Raw genomic sequence first — 19,892 nt, forward strand, 5'->3', positions numbered from 1 at the left:
TCGACCGGTCTATGGGAGGAGAACAGAATTAGAGACTGAACACAAAAGGCAAGGATGAAAATAAGTTAGGAGGAGAGTTGGTGAGCTTACTTGGCACAAACTGAGTTACAGACTCGGAAAGAAGTTTAACTGGAACAAAGGCTGAGGCAGGTGGAGTGTGTGGGCTGCTCGCGGTGCAACCCATCTCCTTAATGTCAAATAACTTAATGGCTTTTTATCATTATTATTATTGTTATTATTATTATTAACATTATTGTTTTGTTTACTCTTATTGTTGTCTTGCTGCTAAACAAATTTCCCCTTTGGGGAATAAGTAATTAAGAATTTGAATGTAATTGAATTGGTAGGCAAGGTGATTCCCAGTTCAGACCGATTAAACAGTCTTCAGAGGCACAGACAGGCAGTCGGGGAGCGAGGCAGGCTGGTGGAAGGAAAATAAGATCTTAAAACACTCGGCAGGTCGTAGATGGCAATCTAGAGAGCGAACTCGCACGTTACTACTTGTGGAAGAGGCAATACTCTTACACCAGATGTCAGCTCCCTATAAAAGCTCCGGCCTGATTTGCCACAGGTGTGCTGGTGATCCTGCGAATCACCGCCCTGCCTACCCTGCGCCGAAAAAGGAAAAAGAAAACAAAAACACACCACACACACACACCAGCCCCTAATAGAATGTGGTAGAGACGTGTGTGTGACTTGCATGCTGGAGTGTGGAAAGCGCAGACTGACATTTAATCGTTTCTGTGTTTGAAGGTTGATGAGATCTACTCAGTTCCTGACGTTGGGACTGTGGTTGGAGGAACTCTGTACAGGTGAGATAGCACTGTCTGCTTTAATATGTTGTCAATATTATTTTACATTTTATTCTTGAAACAGTGGGAACCCCAAATATTCATAGAGATATATATAACACATGACTTTTATAAGAATAGAATCTTTGATAATATATCGCAGCTTTTCATTTTACGGGTCCTTGGTTGGACACAGAGCAGGTCTTTGTAATCATGGAAAGTGCCGTGCATTACACTAAGAACAGTTTGTGTTTGTGTGACGGTCTGTGTTTCAGTGGAATGTGTAGGGAGGGTGAGAGGCTGGTGGTGGGTCCAACTGATGAGGGCCGTTTTCTGCGTCTGAAGGTGGGCAGTATCCAGAGGAACCGCTCTGCCTGCAGAGTGCTGAGGGCTGGACAGGCTGCAACGCTGGCTTTGGGAAACTTTGACCGTTCACTATTGCGCAAGGTTAGAGGCCACCTAAAGACATGAAAGGATGTAGGAGATGATTTAAAGGGGGATTCAGGGTTTTTTTTTTAAATGTAACTTGCACAAATTCATACATCTCTGTGTGTGTATATTGCATATTTTGTTTGCTCTCTTTTATTTATACTGGAAGTTACTTTGCAGTTCCTTTGAGAATTTGGAAAACACAGAGGGAAGGATCACAGTCGACCTTCATGGTCGCAGTTTTTCAAATTTATTAATGGTGTTTAATTTCTCTGCGAAACACAGACCAGACTCATGCTAAAAATACAGAGTATTCTGTTATTAGTTCAGGATCTTTACCTTACAATATAAAGAGGTAACTTGAAGCAACGGTTGTTTTGAATTGTCCCCCAATGTGTTGAGGAAAGGATCTCTATAATTGGCAAGGACAGACGACAACCCAAAATGTTCTAACGTACATGCAAGAATTGTCTAGGAAGTAAAAACTCTGCAAACCCTACATACAAAGTGTCTCAATCAATTTATCTTTCCTTGATATAGTGACTTCTTCTGTGACTCTAAAACTCAACAACTTCACTCAGTTTAAATTTGCACAGTGTACCTTTGTAGGTCATCTCCTCATGCACCTCTGGACTGCTGTCAGTACAGCTGCTGTTATCAGATTACTATGGGCTCTAACTGTGGCCATAAATATTTTGTACTTGTAAATCAGACTGCGTAGTTGTAACTCTGTGCTCAAGTTCCCTCGCTTGTGTGTGAGTTTCAACTTAAAAGTGCAAATTTTGACCAGAAATTTCTTCCTTTCAGCTTTAACTTGTAATTATTTTTTACAAACACAAATCTTTTTTACGCACACTGAAATTCTTATCTATGGATGCACAAACATAACATGTTCAGATTTTTTGGGTTACAACGTTACAAAACAAAAAAATCTTTCTGACCGTAATTTGAGCCCTCAGATTACTTCCTGGTAATCCAAACAGAAATTCACATTTTTGGTCTCTGCACATTTTTAAGGTCATTGGTGAAACTGCAGACACCACAAGTGGTGAGAACACAAGTTCAGAGAGATGATGTAGCTTTGTATTGTATTTTTTTTTTTCAGAGAAAATTTGTCCATATAATTAAAAGAAAAACAACAAAGACAAAACTCACAAGACTATTGAATTTCTTGACTCGTTCAAATGACACATAAATTGGCACATATAGTTCCTGAGTAAGGCATGAAAAGGTGGGATGTTGCTCATGAAAAACATTTGACTTGCAGGTGTCCAAATTGGTCTAAGGAAAATTCTAAATGCATCCTGAAAAGCCACTTGCAGTTTGGCTTTGGTTATGGCTTTACTATAATTACACCATAAATGACCCGTATTTTTTTTTAAAGTACAATAGGCTTAAAAAGTGCCAGATGTATGTGCCAAGATATTAGCTTGCTCGTACACCTTCACAGCACTGTCTTTTCACATCATCATCATCATTACAAAGATCACTTGTTAAGATATGACCCAAGTTTTATACGTTGTTCCCCACATCCAGTACTTGGTTGCTAAATGAAAAGATGGAAAATTTACCTTGTCATCCTCCTTAGTTGTAACAATCACAATAACATGCTTTTTAGGGTTAAAAGCAATATCATACCGGGCACTATAACTAGCACAAACTAAGTAACTACTGCAAACCAGGACTGTAGGGAGACAAAATGACCAAATCATCATGGAGGTTACCCACCATACACCCAGTCTTACATTCATTTAACTTGACAGAAAGATCATCAATATTCAAACTGAATACAACAGGAGACAATATTGCACTTAACTTGCATAGTTTGATGTGAGGAAAGTGTATTGTCTTTCCATCGAATGTTTTTATGCTAAATTGCTGATACATTTGTTTTTGACAACTTGTATATATGTTGATGGATGTGAACCCAGCGTTGCTCTTCAAATACCAACCTGTGTATTAGAAGGTGGGCATATTATTTATCCAAAAATGAAACATTTCTCTTGTGAGCTTGAACTTATGGATGATAGAAGCTAGTTTTGGATTCTACCACCTGGAAATGTCTGAGAGTGTGCACAACCAAGTTGTAGGAAAATTTCAATTTATTCGTAACAAGTTGCGCACTAATGGATAAAGGACTGCTTTTTGATACCTGTAAGACCTGCAAATATTCTACAACTGCTGATAACAACCTGTGGTTACATCAGTGTGTTATTGGTGTTACAGGGCATGGTGATGGTCAGTCCCAAGATGAACCCAACCATCTGCTGTCAGTTTGAAGCTGCCATTGTCCTGCTCTTCCATGCCAAGACTTTCCGTCGGGGGTCACAGGTCACCATACACGTTGGTAATGTCAGGCAGACTGCCACTGTGGAGTGCCTTCATGGAAAGGTTTGAAATTACATAATACATGATTATTTTTCAAGCTTCTATGTAACCACATCATGTAACCTTGGATTTCTGCTGCAGGATGAGCTGCGTACTGGCGAGAGAGCTGTTGTTCGTTTCCGCTTTATCAAACACCCCGAGTACTTGCGCCTGGGCGCTAAGCTTCTCTTCAGGGAGGGCGTCACCAAAGGCATCGGCCATGTCACCTGCCTGCTGCCCCCTTCTCAGAATCACAACCAGAACCACGACCAGAACCTGCAGGATTATTAAAAATTGCTCCTTCATCAAACAGACAGATGTTGAGGCAGTGAGAATGATGACTGCTTGGGGAACATAGGTCTCTGATCAAATTTAGCCATGCACATCATGTTGGAGTCCCACCTGTTTTGGATCTATGTTTCTGTCCTCATCCGTTCCTGCGGTGATGTCAGAAAGGCTGTTTTCCAGCAAACATTCATATCTTGAGTTAAAGCTGGATGACCATTAAGTGGACTTAAGCCTGAAGATTAATTTGAAGTTTTGCCACAGATTGATTAAAAGGTTCCTTTTTATCATTGCCGCTGTCATTGGAAGACAGCAGGAGTATTTTAAAAGCATGAATAGTGCTTACTCATTGCTGATGTGGAGTGAAGGTGTAATTCTGTCTCTCTTGATGTGCACGACGGATTGACCTCGCTCTTCGTACTGTCTCAGAGACATGTTTGCACGCTTAAACTCATCAAGAAATTTGGTGAGGGAAGATTATATTTAGCACATACTTTATTTTCATTAGTCTTAGGTGGATTCCTTTCTAAGGAGTCTGCTTATGATGCCAAACATTTTAGACCCTTGCCGTGGTTTTTTCGCGGTCTAGCCATTGACTGGGGTATTTTTCACAAAGCATTGGATGAGTCAGGCGCCATTATCTGACAACATTGGTGGGCAAACTATTAATTTGTGATTTCAAATTATCACCAGAAGTGTGTAACTTCATTAGCAACATCCTCCCGAAATGCGCCAACAACATTGAGAGTAACATCCTCCTCTCTGACCCTTAATGCTCGCTGGTCGCTATGATAATGCGTAAATATTTCCAAATAAGACACACAACTACAACAAGGGAAAAGACCCAGTTAACTGAGTTAATGATAGAAAACCCTGAAAACCATCAATTTCACACCCGAGCCTCAACTCTCGCGGTACGAAATGACTCAGGCTGTTTTCCAACAAACATTTGTGTCTTAACTTAAGCTGGATGACCATAGTGGACTTAAGCCTGAAGATTAATTTGAAGTTTTGCCACAGATTGGGGGTTGCGGACTGCTGGACTAATTATTGCAATGACTGATCTATATGTACTGAATTGTTGACTAAGGCTACATTCACACTGCAGGTCTTAATGCTAAATTCCAATTTTTTGATCAAATTCGACTCTTTTTTTTGTCTGGTTGTTCACACTACAAATAAAATGCAACAGCAAATGCGCTCTAGTGTTCACGGCATGCACAAAAGAAGACGCAAAAGAAGACGTCACACACAACACGCTCTGCTTATAGAAGTAAAAATGGCTGCTACAGAGCTAGTAGGTGTTGTTTCAGCAGTCTATCAATTTCTGCACAGTCATAACCGACATAATTTTGAAAAATTATTAGGAAAAGAACGACACTGAGAAAAAAAGAGAGCCCGTGCTTTAACAATGGCCTCGTTTGGACCAGTGGCTCCATGCAGAGGTATATATGGCCACGGAGTCGTTTAGCTTGTTTGAATTGTCTCCCCATATGCTAATCAAGTCCAAAACCTCAGTTTCTGTGATCGGATATGGGTCGCATAGGGTCAGAAAAGTCGGATTTGATGCATTTTCGCCTGCAGTGTGAACGTAGCCTAAGATGTTTTGATGATTCAAAAAAATGTTTGGTCTTTTGATTTGAGATCACATTGTACTAGTTTGTGTTCAGAACTGTAAAAACATACTTCATGCTAATACTTATTTCTGCAGGACGACCAGGTGATTTCATTACAGTTATTTTTTGAGGATGATTTACTTTCTGAATGTTGGATGAAATATATATTTTCGTCCGGAGTTAAGCTGTTAGTTAAATGCATCATAAGTCACTGTGTTCCAGGAGTGTGACAGGTTCCTTTTCCCTCAAGAAGGTGAAAAAAATTTGTAGAAGAAACTGGTATTAAATTCTTAACCATCAAATCCTGTACATTCAGTATCTGCATTTACGAATGGCAGAAATATTTGCTACTAGGTTTCCAGTTTGTTCCATTCATATTTGTTGGCTGTATTAGAAGTTTGTACATTTTAGAAGCCAGGCAGCTTTTGCAGCTAAACCTAACCTGCATGCCCTTTGAGTGATTAAAAAACAATCGCACATTTCAAGTATAACACACATGTGGTGGAGTGTTTATGCAGGTAAACTTCATTTTTCTGGGGTTCTGTGCAATTGTAAAGCTAAATATTGAATGTACTTTCCTTGATCCTGTGTAGCATTTCAATCTTATTGCTGTTTAATGGAGTGATGGTTGATTTCGCACTTTGTATTTTGATTCTGCATGTTGGAGACTACCAGTTCTGCAGTACAGTGTAACGTGGAGGTGGTACTGAAAGGTGTGACATGCTAAAGCTGAACATTTAAATGTTACGGGGTGAATTTATTAGTTTTTACTGACCGTCCCTTTTAGTGAGAAATAAAAAAGTAACAGTAAGAAATGCAAATTCTGCTTTCATCAATTTGCAACTTTAACACAGAGGATGTTTGTTTTAGACATCGTACTATGAAAAATGGTTTTGTTCTCCATCTTCTCAGCTTTTCTGAGTTATGGCTGTCAGTCTGTCCGTTTTAAAAAAAATCTTCCATAACATTTCCATATCATGGTAGTCTTTTGCATTTGTTTCCTCCATCCGGACTTGGGAACTTCTAATCCTGGGGTCTTTATCATCAAAAGAGCCATTTTGCCCCCTCATCTGCCCAAAAAAAAATAGTCAGGAGCCGCAAAAAATAACAGAACTTGTAAACTTTTAAGTTTTTATCTTTTTTTTTAAAATTAAAAACTAAATAAAACAACAGAAGTGCAGTGTGCATTTGTAGGCCTGCTTTGACATATCTTAAACTGAACTGTAGGCCTATGTAAGTTCTTCCTATATTTGTGTAAAAGTAAAATAAAAACCAACCCACTTTAATATAAATAAAACAAATAAAACATTTAGCTGCAACTTAGCAGCTTTAAAAAGAAAATTAGGAGCGTCTTTGACAGCGTCGTTGTGGGTGATCGTGGCTCAAGAGTTCGTCTTGTAATCAGAAGGTTGCCGGTTCGAGCCCCGGCTCTGACAGTCTCGGCCATTGTGTCCTTTGGCAAGAAACTTCACCCGCTGCCTACTGGTGGTGGTCAGAGGGCCTGGTGGCGTCAATGTCCGGCAGCCTCGCCTCTGTCAGTGCGCCCCAGGGCGGCGGTGGCTACAATGTAGCTGCCATCACCAGTGTGTGAATGTGTGTGTGAATGGGTGGATGACTGAATGTGTAAAGCGCTTTGGGGTCCTTAGGAACTAGTAACTACTCCACTTATACAATCCCAACAGAGCACTTAGATCATCCAATCACAGGCTCCTAGCACAACCTCGAATGAAGTGGCACCCAGACTCTGGAATAACCTCCCTGTTCATATTCGTACTGCCGAGTCGATCCAGTCTTTTAAATCACGTCTTAAAACGTATCTTTTTACTTTGGCTTTTGATTCTAACTAGTTGGCTGTTCTAGCTTGTTGTGTTGTTGCCTATTGTTTGTTGCCCTGTTTTATTGTTTGTTTTAATTGTCTCATGCTTATACTGACTGTGAAGCACTATGGTCAACACTGTTGTTTTAATATGTGCTATATAAATAAATAAATTTTGATTTGATTTGATTTGATAGTAAGGCGCTAAACAAATACAGGCCATTTACAGAGTCCATGTCAGTGTTCTCTCATCCTCTTTGGGTTTTTTCTCAGCCAGCAGTCAGTGTTTTGAACTTATTTAAATCTTTATCCACTATGTTGGCCAGTTCAATTTCTAGATCAGGCTTGCTTGATGCAATGATGGCACGGTGGGAATAATCATAATTTTTTTGATTGTTCGCTTTTTTGAACTCTCTTAGGGAGGGGAAGTGAGAGAACGTACCTTTTTGTCCATCTCTTGCGAACACTGTCATCTTGCGCTCAAATGCCAAAACATTCTCCAGCGTCTGCAGGGCCGTGCTTCCCTTTACTTGGAGAGTTTTATTCAGCGTGTTCAAGTGACTTGTCATATCCACCATGAAGTAAAATTTACCCAGACAATCGAGGTCTTCCAGTTCAGGATAGCGGAAGCCTTCCAAGTTTTCACATGCTCTAGACATGTAGCGAAGCGTTTCAGCACCTCTCTCCTGGACAGCCACCAGACTTTGTTGTGCAGCAGGAGATCGGCGTTGTCGACTTCTTCTAACAATGAACAAAACTGTCGGTGGCTTAATCTGTTCGCAATTATCTTGATAACGAGGTTCATCACTTCAACACATTCGGGGTGAATGTTTCTGCGCACAGTGCTTCTTGGTGGAGGATGCAGTGAAACGCCATCAGCTATCGATCCAGTGACTTTTGAAGTAAATTCACCAAGCCTAATGTGCTCATCTCATACTGGGTGCCCCATCAGTAGACACTGACACCAGGTGAGTGGTGTTTTTTCCTTTAGCTTCTAGACAACTCACAACAGCCTCACAAATGTCCTGCCCTCGTGTTTGGCCCTTTAGCGGTATGAGTTCAATCAGTTCTTCCTGCGGCCCATAACAGTTGACATATCTGCATAACAGTACTGTCTGCTCAACATCGTTCACTTGACTCATCACAGGCAATTGAAAATGATTGAGCTGAATTGATGTCATCAATTTGCCTACTGCTGATGTTTTCTGCCATTTTAATGGTCCTGTCTCTGACGGTCTTTGCAGAAAGAGGCATTTCTCTAATTTTCGGAACAATTTCCTGCTTGTTTTTAAAGTCGGAGAATAGATGCTCTGATGTTTTATGAACGATTCTTTCATAAATTCTCCGTCTGTGAACGGCTTCCTCCTCTTTACAATCTTCAGGGATGCTACACAACTAGCAGTGCTAGTTGACTGTGGAGAGCTGATCCACTTCTTGAAAGATAGCTTGCTCTCTTCAGCTTTTCGTAACAGTTCTGTCTTCGGCTCCATCTTCAGTTGGGGATTTTTCAGCGAATCCTTAGTGCTCTAACACATATCCATGTGTTAGAATGGCCCAGTCAAAGTCCAGATCTAAATCCAATTGAGAATCTGTGGCAAGATCTGAAAACTGCTGTTCACAAACGCTGTCCATCTAATCTGACTGAGCTGGAGCTGTTTTGCAAAGAAGAATGAGCAAGAATTTCAGTCTCTAGATGTGCAAAGCTGGTAGAGACAGACCCTAAACAGCGGTCCCCAACCCCCGGGCCACGGACCAGTACCAGTCTTACAATCCCACACACTGAGGAGTGTTTTGGTTGATATCTCTTGATTTTCCCATGTCACAGAAACAGGCTCTGTGTTTTGCCTTATATGCATCCACAGCTGTGCCACCAATTTACTCACATGGACTCTACTAACCAATCAGAAGCTTCTTCAGCTCAGAATGGAATCTCTGGAGTTTTCTTATTAATTAACAATAAACTTAGTGTATATGTACTCCTAAATTTGATCAAAGTGATAAAAAATAGAAGCTCTGTCTCTCTTTATTCTGACATTTAACTAATTCAAAAGATATTTCAATATTTATTTATCCAAAACAAAACAAGTTTACTCTAAATTGATGTTGTACAGTAAAAAAATGTTCTTGTGTTTTCCATAAAGTGTAAATATCTGGTTTCAACTGTGAATAAACTGCTGTGTATTGAAGTTCCTCTTGTTTTGCATAGAAATATACTGAACAACATACAAAGCATAATATATAAAATAACATCTACCAGAGTTTTTTCTTTGAAAGAAGCTCCTCATGTCCATTCTTGTATATCAGTGCATTACTGAAACTGATTTATTTAGCCGTGGAGGGAAACAACTGAAAATATGAAATAAACACACATGTAAGCTAAGACTCTCTAAAGAAACAGCATTGTTGTTGTTCGGCTTTTCATTTCGCCATTTGTTGATTCACTCAAAGACCAAGTAACGTAATATGGGTCAAGTGATCAGTTTGATATCAATCTTTCGTGATAAACCATCATATTTACATTATTTGTACAGTACGAATGATTTGCTTTGGTACCTGGTCGAACTTCAGTTCTGCCTGGCTGCGTTTCTCCAACAGCTCACTCGCAGGCAGCAGCTGCCCCGCCCCGCTTAGTGTCTGAGCTCGGATCATACCAATTTTTACAGTCGTAAATTCCCACAGTGTGCACTATGTGCTTCGAATATTGTGTGTAGTTTTTGTTTTATACAGTTGTCAGCCAGGCATCTAACTATGAAAAAATTACACTCCAAAAGACCCCGGGCTTCTGACAAAACAACCCGGGCTTAAGCCCAGTAAGCCACCCCCGCTCCGCCACTGGGTCAGATGGGTTAAAATTGCTAAATCTAGTGGCCACTGATCATCATTTAGTAATCAGATTACAGTAATGTGTTAGTGTAATCCGATTACTATTGCAAAAAAGGTCATTAGATTACTGTTACCTTCCCATGAGCACGCTGCATTACTAAAACCGTGATTTTTTTTTGGCGAGAGTGTCTCATGACAATGACGTAAGCGAGTGAGACGTTTGTGGCAACAGCTGTGTGCAGATCAACAATGGAAAATATAATGAGTGTGGGAGAGCATATGAGCGTGCAGCGTTTGAAGCGTGGAACTACTGACCTTACTTTGAGTTTGATTCCGTAAAAAGTGACAAAAACATTCCGGTGTTCACTGCGTGGAAAGAAAACTTCTTTTTACAGCAAAAAATACCCCTAAACTTCCAGCGCCGAGTACACTGCCACAGGAACGTGAAATTCAGAGAAACTGGATTCTTCCACTGACATGACAGCTGCGACACACCTGCACCAGGGCAAACCTCCGGCTGCCCACTCCTGCTATACAGGTGAAAATAAAGCAACAAGACTGGTGAGTCTTTGATTTTATTTATTTTCTGCTGTGTTTTACGTCCATCTATTTGAAAGAGTGAGTGTAAACACAAAAAACTATTTAATTTTATATGCTGGAAAGTGCAGAAAATAGGTTTAAATGTTTGGTTAAACAAATTTCTTCCAGTCAGAGAATGTTGCACATAATTTAAGTTTTGCTTGATGCATAAAGTTAAAAGATTAAAACTAATAAAACAAGTTTTAAAAAAAGACTTTTTCATTTGATTACATTTTATATGGTGTTGGCCAGAGGGGCCGATGGTGCGATATGGCAGCCTCGCTTCTGTCAGTCTGCCCCAGGGCAGCTGTGGCTACAACCGTAGCTTGCCTCCACCAGTGTGTGAATGTGAGAGTGAATGAATAGTGGCATTGTAAAGCGCTTTGGGTGCCTTGAAAAGCGCTATATAAATCCAATCCATTATTATTATTATTATTATTATATGATGAATTGGGCTGACAGATCTATTACTTTATTACCTATTCAGGTTGTAAAATGTTTTTAAAAAGTAGCTAAGTAACTAATTACTTCAAAAATAAGTAATCAGTAAGTAATGGGATTACTTTGGGGAAGTATTCAGTAATTAGTTACTGATTACTTTTTTCAAGTAACTTGACTGACACTGATGTTTAGCTACACGGGAAAACTTAATCTCTGGACAGAGCTCTCGATATCTTTCCAGGAATTTCCCTCGACTAAGCCATCTCATGTCAGTGTGTAGCAACAACTAAGAATGGACCTCCAGTTGCGCACGAAATAGCCGTCTTTGAAGAGATCTGGTGCGATGGAACAGGCGAACTTTGTTGCCACATCCATTATCTCTTTCATGTTAAGCATTTTTGTGCATAATGTGTGTATTATGCAGTGATAATTGAGGAAGTCCGGGAAAGCATCGTCCTCCCTGCAACTGGCAATGAATCCATTTGAGCTATCATCGCAGGCCCTTTGTCTGTGGTGATGGACACCTATTTGTATACTGGGAGCTGGGTTTTCTCAATAAAGTTTCTGAAGAAAAATGTCCTCTCCTCACGTGTGTTCTTTCATGAGCAGTACTTTTAATAGCTCCTTTTTTGAAGCCATATCGGTAAACACCATCCGAATAAAAATGCACAACTGGGCTGTGTCACTCATGTCTGTAGACTTGTCCAGTAGCAGTGAGAAACACTCGCAGTTCGCAATATCCTTCCTTCTTACTTGGTCCAGAGCCCCCACTCATTTTTATATCCGTTTCTGAGTTTTGCAGCACTTGGCGTGCCTTTACGCGCATACGTTGTTACCAACGTGTCAGAAAAGGTCAGATATCAGACTGGCTGCCCTGTATGTAAATCAGGTGACAAATTTCACAGTGAGCATGGATAATAAATAGGCTGACATCTAATTTTTAATGCCATGCGATCTACCCACACTACCGTTGCGATCAACCGGTATATATACATATACATATACATATATATATATATATATATATGTATATATATATATATATACACATATATATATATATATATATATATATATATATATATATATATATATACACATATATATATATATATATATATATATATATACACATATATATATATATATATATATATATATATATATATATATATATATACATACATATATATATATATATATATATACATACATATACACATACATATATACATATATATATATATATATATATATATATATATACATACATATACACATACATATATACATATATATATATATATATATATATATATATATATATATATATATATATATATACACATACATATATACATATATATATATATATATATATATAATATTTACATTTCTTTGTGTCTGATGGTGTTGACAAAAACCTTGCACTTCCCCAGCAAAAACATAAATTAAAAAACACCTGGGAGATTGTACCAAAACATAGTCAGACAGCCAAAACTTTGTGTAACAATTATATGTAAATGTGTTTTTGAAAAATCAAAAAATAACTTTTTTACCTGTTTTGTCACTAATCTCAGGAATCGCTGAAATGCGAACTACCAAGAAAAAGAATTGCATTTTTTTAAATTTAAATTTAACCCTATTACAACTGTTGTGAAACTAATGCAGCATTTCATATAACACCATATCAACAGTCAAACATGGTGGTGGTAATGTGATGGTCTATGGCTGTTTTGCTGCTTGAAGACATGGACGACTATAATTTGGAACCATGAAATCTGAAATGTTTACGTGTGACAAATATGCAAAAAAGCTCCTGAGAAATCCAGATGAGGTTAAATCCTTTTCACATTCAATGAAAGATTGAGAAACATTTCCTTTTTTACATTTATTTTTTAAAAATCAACAACATCTGACTTTTTTTCCTCTACTATAAGAACCCAGAGGTTTATTCCCATGATGCACTTCTCTCGTGGAAACATGTAGTCCTCTGAAAGAGACACAAGCCGTCTTTTAGGCCAGGCTTCTTTGCCGGGGCTTGATCCTCAGATATAGCTGGGAATGAAAGATAGAGAGTTTCTCATTAAAACACCATTAAGATAACATTAAATACTGAAACGTCAAACTTAAAACTGTTAAGTAACAGGATTCTCAAAGCAGTTTTTAAATCTGATTAAAACATGTGATTTAAGGCCAACCTGAAGTAGCAACAGATTGGCAGACTAGACAGTTTAATTCCCGCACATTAGGAAATCTTACCGTCTTATTCTTTATTACATTTTTCTGATATTCTCCTGGGATGCTTTTTTACTTTAACAAGAAAGTTTTAAATGCTGATGTAATGGGACCCTAAACCCAGAAATCTGAACATTTCCTTATGAGTAGCTTCAGTCTAAAATGTTTATAAAAGCTCTGCTAAATTTGGCATGGGCGGCTCACCCCCAGAAGGTTTCGGGGAATGTATCCCTCATGGTCACCGCATCGTGCCCACCACCACTCCGTTTCCACCTCATCCTCCCTTCTCAGCACTGTCATGCAGTCACCCTCACTGAAGCAAAGCTCGTCGTCACTCTGAGGCTTATAGTCCCACAGGGCATACACTACACCGTGATTCATCACACCCATCTTCTCCTGAACACCTAAAAAGACAAAAATAGGTTAAAAGTTAATGAGTCTGATATTCTTTAAGCTTTTATGTGAAAATGTAATAACCTGAGACACATTTAAACTACTTTAAGTCCAAGTGCATTTGCTGAAACACAAGCCTCACAAGTCTAGAAAACTTTTACAAAATTGATTTACTTCCTTGATATAACTGGTCTGAACCAAACCCCCTTAAAATGCATGAACCTATGCAACAGTCCTCAAAATCCAGGCAGATCATAACAAGATCCTTATGGCACCAAAGATCTTTTAAATCTCCTAAAGAACAATTAAGCAAATTCCAAACTCGCCTGTAACCTGCACAGACACCCATCATACATCAGTAAATCTCTTGTTGCTACAGAACACGCTCAACCCCTTGAAAGATTTGCGAAATTGTCCTTGAAACCAACAAATGTGTTATGAACTATGAGGCTTATCTCCCTGAACCCCTTTTGTTAATATGTTAACAGGTTTTGTCTCACCATAGAGGAACTGGGAGCACTGGGCATAGCCATCTTCCATCTCTTCGCACTTGTCAGCAGCTGTCTGCATGTCACTATATGTTGTGGCAAATACAGCTGCTCCAGACTCGACAAGGAACTTACAGACCTGAACGTTGTTACAGGAGGCAGCACAGTGAAGGGGCGTCCTGGAGACACAAACAGAAGGAGAATGAGTAGTTAGTTAATAAGGACTGGTGCTGTGCCAAATTAATTTGTTTTCTTCCTACCATAGACAATGTAAAAGACAGACATAACATCCGGAAGTTATGTCCGGAGGTGTCACCATGGCTAAGTCCATCTTTTATACTGCCCGTGTTTTCTACTGTTTCCTACATAGGCTCACCAGCCGTCACTGTCGGCAGCATTAACATTGACACCAAACTGAACCAAAAACTTGACAATCTCGGTGTGCCCGGCACAAACTGCGTTGTGCAGAGCCGTGATGCCCTCGTCGTTCGGCATACTAGGGTCATCCACCTGAAAGACACACAGTAACATACTGACCATATACCCTGGGGTGAAGAACAATCACGGAATTTGCAAGTATAAATCTTTTTAGTGGATCTATAAAATAAGTATAGCAGTGTGTAGCTCCCACAATTTTTTGGTACATGTACAATGATAATAATGGGCTATTTTATTCTATTTGTTTTGTGTGACTCACATCATAGATAACCCTCTGAACAAGATCATATTCGCCCTCCAGAGATGAATCCAGTAGCAGGGCCAAAGGGTTGAACTTGACCCGCAAATTGTGGTTGGCTCGCTCTTTGCCAGCTTTATGGAGGATTGATTTCTTACCCTAAGAAGAAAACAGAACTGCAATGAATTAGAAAAAAAATTGTGTTTGTATTTTAGGCAAACTGGATTTTTAATAACCTCTCAAAATCTGAGTCACCTCACTCACCGGCAGAACTGTGACCTGTCCTGCAACCTCTGGTGGCTGCAGGGGAACGGTATCATCTCCCTCTTCCAACTCCCCGCAGCTGGGGTAAGGTGGGGGTGGGTAAGGAGGGAACTCCTCTAGAAACGGTTCCTGGTGAGCTAAGGTTGATGGACATTTCTCTTTCTCCTTGTCCTTGTCTTCCAGCGGTGATAGCATGCAGTGGCAGGAAGTAGGATCAGAGATGGGTGAGCAAGGGGGTAGTGGGGGTGGGGTCAAACTTTTCTCAGGGAGTGGCTCTTTCAAGTCACTTTCACTTTCATCCTGAACCCTGGCTGCTCCATCTATGCCACCCATCCCGTCCTCATGAACTGTAGGCTGTATATGGATCCCTGCAGAATTAGCCGTCTCCATGGGGATGGTTTCCATAGCAGCCAGAGTGGTTTTCTGGTAGAGCAGTTTCTGAATGTTGGGTCCTGCTGGGCCTTCGGGCTCTGTGATTGAGTTGCGTTTCTTCAGGGGTCGGGGTGCATGTTGCAGCCGGCGACGCAGATTATCCAGGTCAGCATCACTGGGGTTCCTGTGAGAGTTTGATATGAAGGGGAGGAGCTTGGTGGGGCTGAGCGGGCGAGGGATACTGTGTTCCGCTGTTTCTCCTCCGATACCTTCAGTGTTACCTGAGCAACTGTTGTCAGCTTCACTTCCGTCAGGTGCACAAAATTCAGAATTGAAGGAATGGTTTTCTGAGCTGATTGATTGCTGCCTGCTGCTGGCTGGAAGGACTGGTTTTCCATACACTAAGAAAGGAAAGAAAATACATGGATTCACAAGACGTTTCTCACAGCGAGCTCTATTTGACCTCCATTAAACAAACGCACAGATTACAAATTACATGTTTGATTATTGTTTGGGGTGAGAGGAAAAAAAACTCCCCCAAAAAACGTCATTATTGATAGATAAGTACCTGTTTTTCCTAAATACTGATACTGAAAAAGCTTGCTTTACCAATAGACTACAAAGCAAAGGCAAATCAAGTGGTATCTAAATCAGTCCCTGACAACATGCCAGTAAATACCAGTCACAGCTGTTCCCTTCACCTCACATGGTGAAGTTTCCAAAATATAGTCTGAACAAGTACAACATCACAGAGGAAATGCTATCAAGTACTGGGCTATAAGTTTTATTTACATCCATCATGCAGGTATAATTAATGGAGTGAAATACTCCGTATCTTACTTCTAGGAGACAGGCTTATGGCCTGTATTTGTATAGCGCTTTACTAGTCCTTAAGGATCCCAAAGCGCTTTACACTACATCCAGTCATCCACCCATTCACGCACACATTCACACATATTGGTGATGGCAGCTACATTGTAGCCACAGCCACCCTGGGGCGCACCGACACAGGCGAGGCTGCCGGACACCGCGCCACCGGGCCTTCTGACCACCGCCAGTTTTCTCTGTGTCAATCGTTCCTAGTTTAGTTATCTGTATTTCTAGCCTAGGTTGTCTGGTATCTGGTCCTGTTCATGCCTGGTCTCACCTCAGTGTCCTCAGTGTAATGACGGGATTTCTGTGAGCAGTTTTGTAGAAATGGTGTCTAAAGGACCACTGATGGTTTTTTATAAAGTAATTATCGAAGTTAACTCAGGAAGATCAATTGGAGAAAAAGAGACAAAATAAATATCAGTGGTTCTGAAAGTACATGATGTTACATCTGTGAGATTGTTATGTGTAATTTTTTACTGCTGATCTGCTGTTGGCACATGACATTGAAGAAGACAACGGGATGAATTATATCCTTAAATTAAGGATATAATTCCTCCCCTTGTACACTTTCAGAAAGACATCTGCTGTGATGAAATCTATTCCTCACTGCTGTGTAATCCATTATTGTAGATTGAAATGTTATTAGGAAATGATCAGACAAAACAGGGTTTTCAGGAAATACTGTTAACTGTTCAGTTTCCATCCCATATGTCACAACAAGATCTAGTGTATGATTAAAGTGGTGGGTGGGTTATTTTTTCATTTTGAATACAACGGATTAAATGCATGGATGATAAAATCACCTACAATAATTATTCTATTATTATTATTCTATCTGAGCACTAAATAAGATAAAAATTCTGAGAAAACAGCCAGAAACCGCGAGGCCCAAGTGAACAATAACAAATAAAGCTGTTTGTGTGGCTGTAATTTCAAATAAATTACAACTCTGCCTGTGTCTTTGGTTGATTAATAAGCTGGAGTGGAAGATTGCTGTCAAACCCCGTCCTCAGCCTGTGCTTCGAGGTTTTGGACAGTTGGTATAACTCATGGCTGTTGAATCATTTAAACTAACATAATCATCCTGCTGTAACCAGGTTTCTGTAAGGTGGAGGAATTTGTAGATCAATTACTAACAGGGACTTATATTATTTAATAATAGACACTATTTTACTCTTTGGTGCATTTGTGGATACTATGTTTTTCTTTTGTTGTGATTTTTTATGTTTAAGTCATTATTTTGCTGATTTTTGGTTTGTTTTTTCTTGGTTTGGACACAGACACAGTCTCTAAGGGCATGGGGTTTTGGGGGATAACAGGGGGAGAGAAGCTGTGGAGAGGCGCGTAAGACTGCGACTCTGCTTCCTGATCCCAACTCTCGATAGTCACGCTTTTTTTGTGGGGGGGGGGGGAATTATTAGAGACATGGACAGTTTGGTTGTGTGGTGGTGTGAAGAGTGAAGAGGCCAAGGTACTAGTCAGTCGGCTACGAGCTAAGCTAAGGTAGTGAGTCCCTAAAGATGAATGAATACTTTGAATATAATTAGCGGGTTATTCAACAGAAAGTGTGCTTTGGATAAAGCATTTAAGGATTACACTATGTAATAATATAAGTTTTTAGATCAAATTTGAATCGAAATAAGCTACAGAAACAAATTTCCCACGTGTGGGACTAATAAAGGTTATCTTATCTTATCTTATCTTAAAACACCACTGTGTGCTGTAACAGGAACAGGAAGTGATGCTCTACCCCAAGACCAAGTGTTGGCAAGTTTGTCGCACACACCTTATTTTTCTGCAAAGATGTAAATGCAAAAGCCTCTCCCCTGTTGACTGAATTTTGATGTTTTGGTGAAATTTTTTAAATTCATATTTTTCTACTAAGACATATACTACATTTTGGTGAATAAGGAGGACCAGTGCTTCCAAGGACCAATCTTACACTGATCAAAATAATCAGAAAAATCACTTTGGCCATAATTGTGCAGCCCTATCTTAACAGGAAGAGTATTCTAATACACGGGCAACCGTATCAGTGGATTACCTCGGGGCTGGCTCCGAGGCAGTGTTCCTTGGCCACTATGTTGGTATCCCTTCCCCAGTGTAGCCTGCTGGGTGTACATCGAGTAGATTGAGGAAGCCGCCAGGGTCTGAGGTTTCTGAAGCACAGGTGGGGGACAATCAGAGAGTTCTGGGGTGTAAGGTCGCACAGCAGCAGCTGGAGGACTCTCCTGCTTGTTGGGCAAAGGGAGGGTGTTGCTATGACTGGATAGAATTCCTGGAGCCCTGAGGGGGGCCCCAACTGGCTTCACCTTACCAGGGAAGGTGCCAGTGTTATAGGGGGCTTTGGAGAAGGCTGACAGGCCAGAAGATCGGAATGGTTTGGGCTTGCTGGGAACTGGAGGTGGTGCTGTCAACTTGGAAAGACTTTTGGATGAGACCTGAAAGTAAAATATAGCAAACGTGGAAACACAGGGTTATACTCAGAGATTGATGATATAACTGCAAAATACAGAAAATGAAGCAATAAATCAAATATCAAAATGAGCTGAAATGTAAAATGGCTTTACATTAAAATTGTAAGTGCTCAGCAGCTATTAACCAGTTTGAGTTTGACTTTTCATATTTAACCTTACAATTATTGTACCGTAATTGTCGGGCTATAAGCCGCTACTTTTTGCACCAGCTTTGAACCCTGCGGCTTTTAGTCAGGTGCAGCTTTTCTGTGGATTGTCCATGATTTTTGTCATATCGTAAGACGATTTGTTTTGTTTGTTCCGCTGTTGTACGGCACTACGTTGCCTGTCGGAAGGGCATGTGATCAGACACACAGTATCGGGGTTCAAGAGTGGTATGTTGGTCACATGTCCGTCCGCCAGGCAACGTAGTGCCGTACGTAGTGCCGTACGTAGTGCCGTACGTAGTGCCGTACGAAGTAGCGCGAAAAACAAACTTCAAAGTAGCACTACACGTTCAGCCGGAGGCGTGGATGATGAGCGGCGATAAACTTGCAAAAAGCAAGTTATGCTCAACTCCACCAGTGGATTCTGACAGCGTGGAAAAGTGTGAAAACATCCATGATCACCAACGGATTTCGAAGGGCTGGACTGCTGCATGATGGAGAGGAGGACACCGCCACGGCTCTTCTGAGGGTGTTCGACTCTGACACTGACAACGAGGATTTGTTTGGTTTTGAAAGTGACAACGAAGGAAAGAAGCGGAGAGTGGATGACGAAGCCATCCTGAGCCTGTTCGTTTCCGACACTGGAGGAGAGGACTTTGGTGTTTTTAGTGCGCAGGAAGAAGAGAAAGATGGTGAATGACTGACTTTTCTTCTTGTTAAAGCCGTGTCGCTGCACCTGAGCCTAAAAGGTAGTCCGAATCTATTTTTCTGGTGTGCTGTAGGTTACTGTTATGTACTACATTTGTTACTCATTTATG

The 19,892-nt window shown here is 40.3% G+C and overlaps 2 protein-coding genes across 2 annotated transcripts in view; one reads left to right on the plus strand and one right to left on the minus strand.

The window, feature by feature from the left end:
* Positions 1-7,214, plus strand: part of gtpbp2b (GTP binding protein 2b) — a 30,058-nt gene extending 22,844 nt beyond the window's left edge. The window contains exons 9-12 of the mRNA XM_082536489.1: positions 754-812; positions 1,067-1,238; positions 3,447-3,611; positions 3,690-7,214. Of these exons, the coding sequence (XP_082392615.1) occupies positions 754-812; positions 1,067-1,238; positions 3,447-3,611; positions 3,690-3,878 (585 nt within the window). The 3' untranslated portion in view covers positions 3,879-7,214. The remainder of the gene's footprint in view (positions 1-753; positions 813-1,066; positions 1,239-3,446; positions 3,612-3,689) is intronic.
* A 5,802-nt stretch (positions 7,215-13,016) lies between these two features.
* The window catches only part of LOC309708431 (apoptosis-stimulating of p53 protein 2-like), a 38,036-nt gene continuing 31,160 nt past the window's right edge, over positions 13,017-19,892 (minus strand). The window contains exons 12-18 of the mRNA XM_082536482.1: positions 18,496-18,892; positions 15,207-15,979; positions 14,964-15,101; positions 14,643-14,776; positions 14,279-14,445; positions 13,590-13,789; positions 13,017-13,205 (exon numbers count right to left, since the gene is read on the minus strand). Coding sequence (XP_082392608.1) covers positions 13,164-13,205; positions 13,590-13,789; positions 14,279-14,445; positions 14,643-14,776; positions 14,964-15,101; positions 15,207-15,979; positions 18,496-18,892 — 1,851 coding nt within the window. The 3' untranslated portion in view covers positions 13,017-13,163. The remainder of the gene's footprint in view (positions 13,206-13,589; positions 13,790-14,278; positions 14,446-14,642; positions 14,777-14,963; positions 15,102-15,206; positions 15,980-18,495; positions 18,893-19,892) is intronic.

The sequence above is a fragment of the Aulonocara stuartgranti genome (genome assembly GCF_965226115.1).
Source record: "Aulonocara stuartgranti genome assembly, chromosome: 6".
Taxonomy (NCBI): domain Eukaryota; kingdom Metazoa; phylum Chordata; class Actinopteri; order Cichliformes; family Cichlidae; genus Aulonocara; species Aulonocara stuartgranti.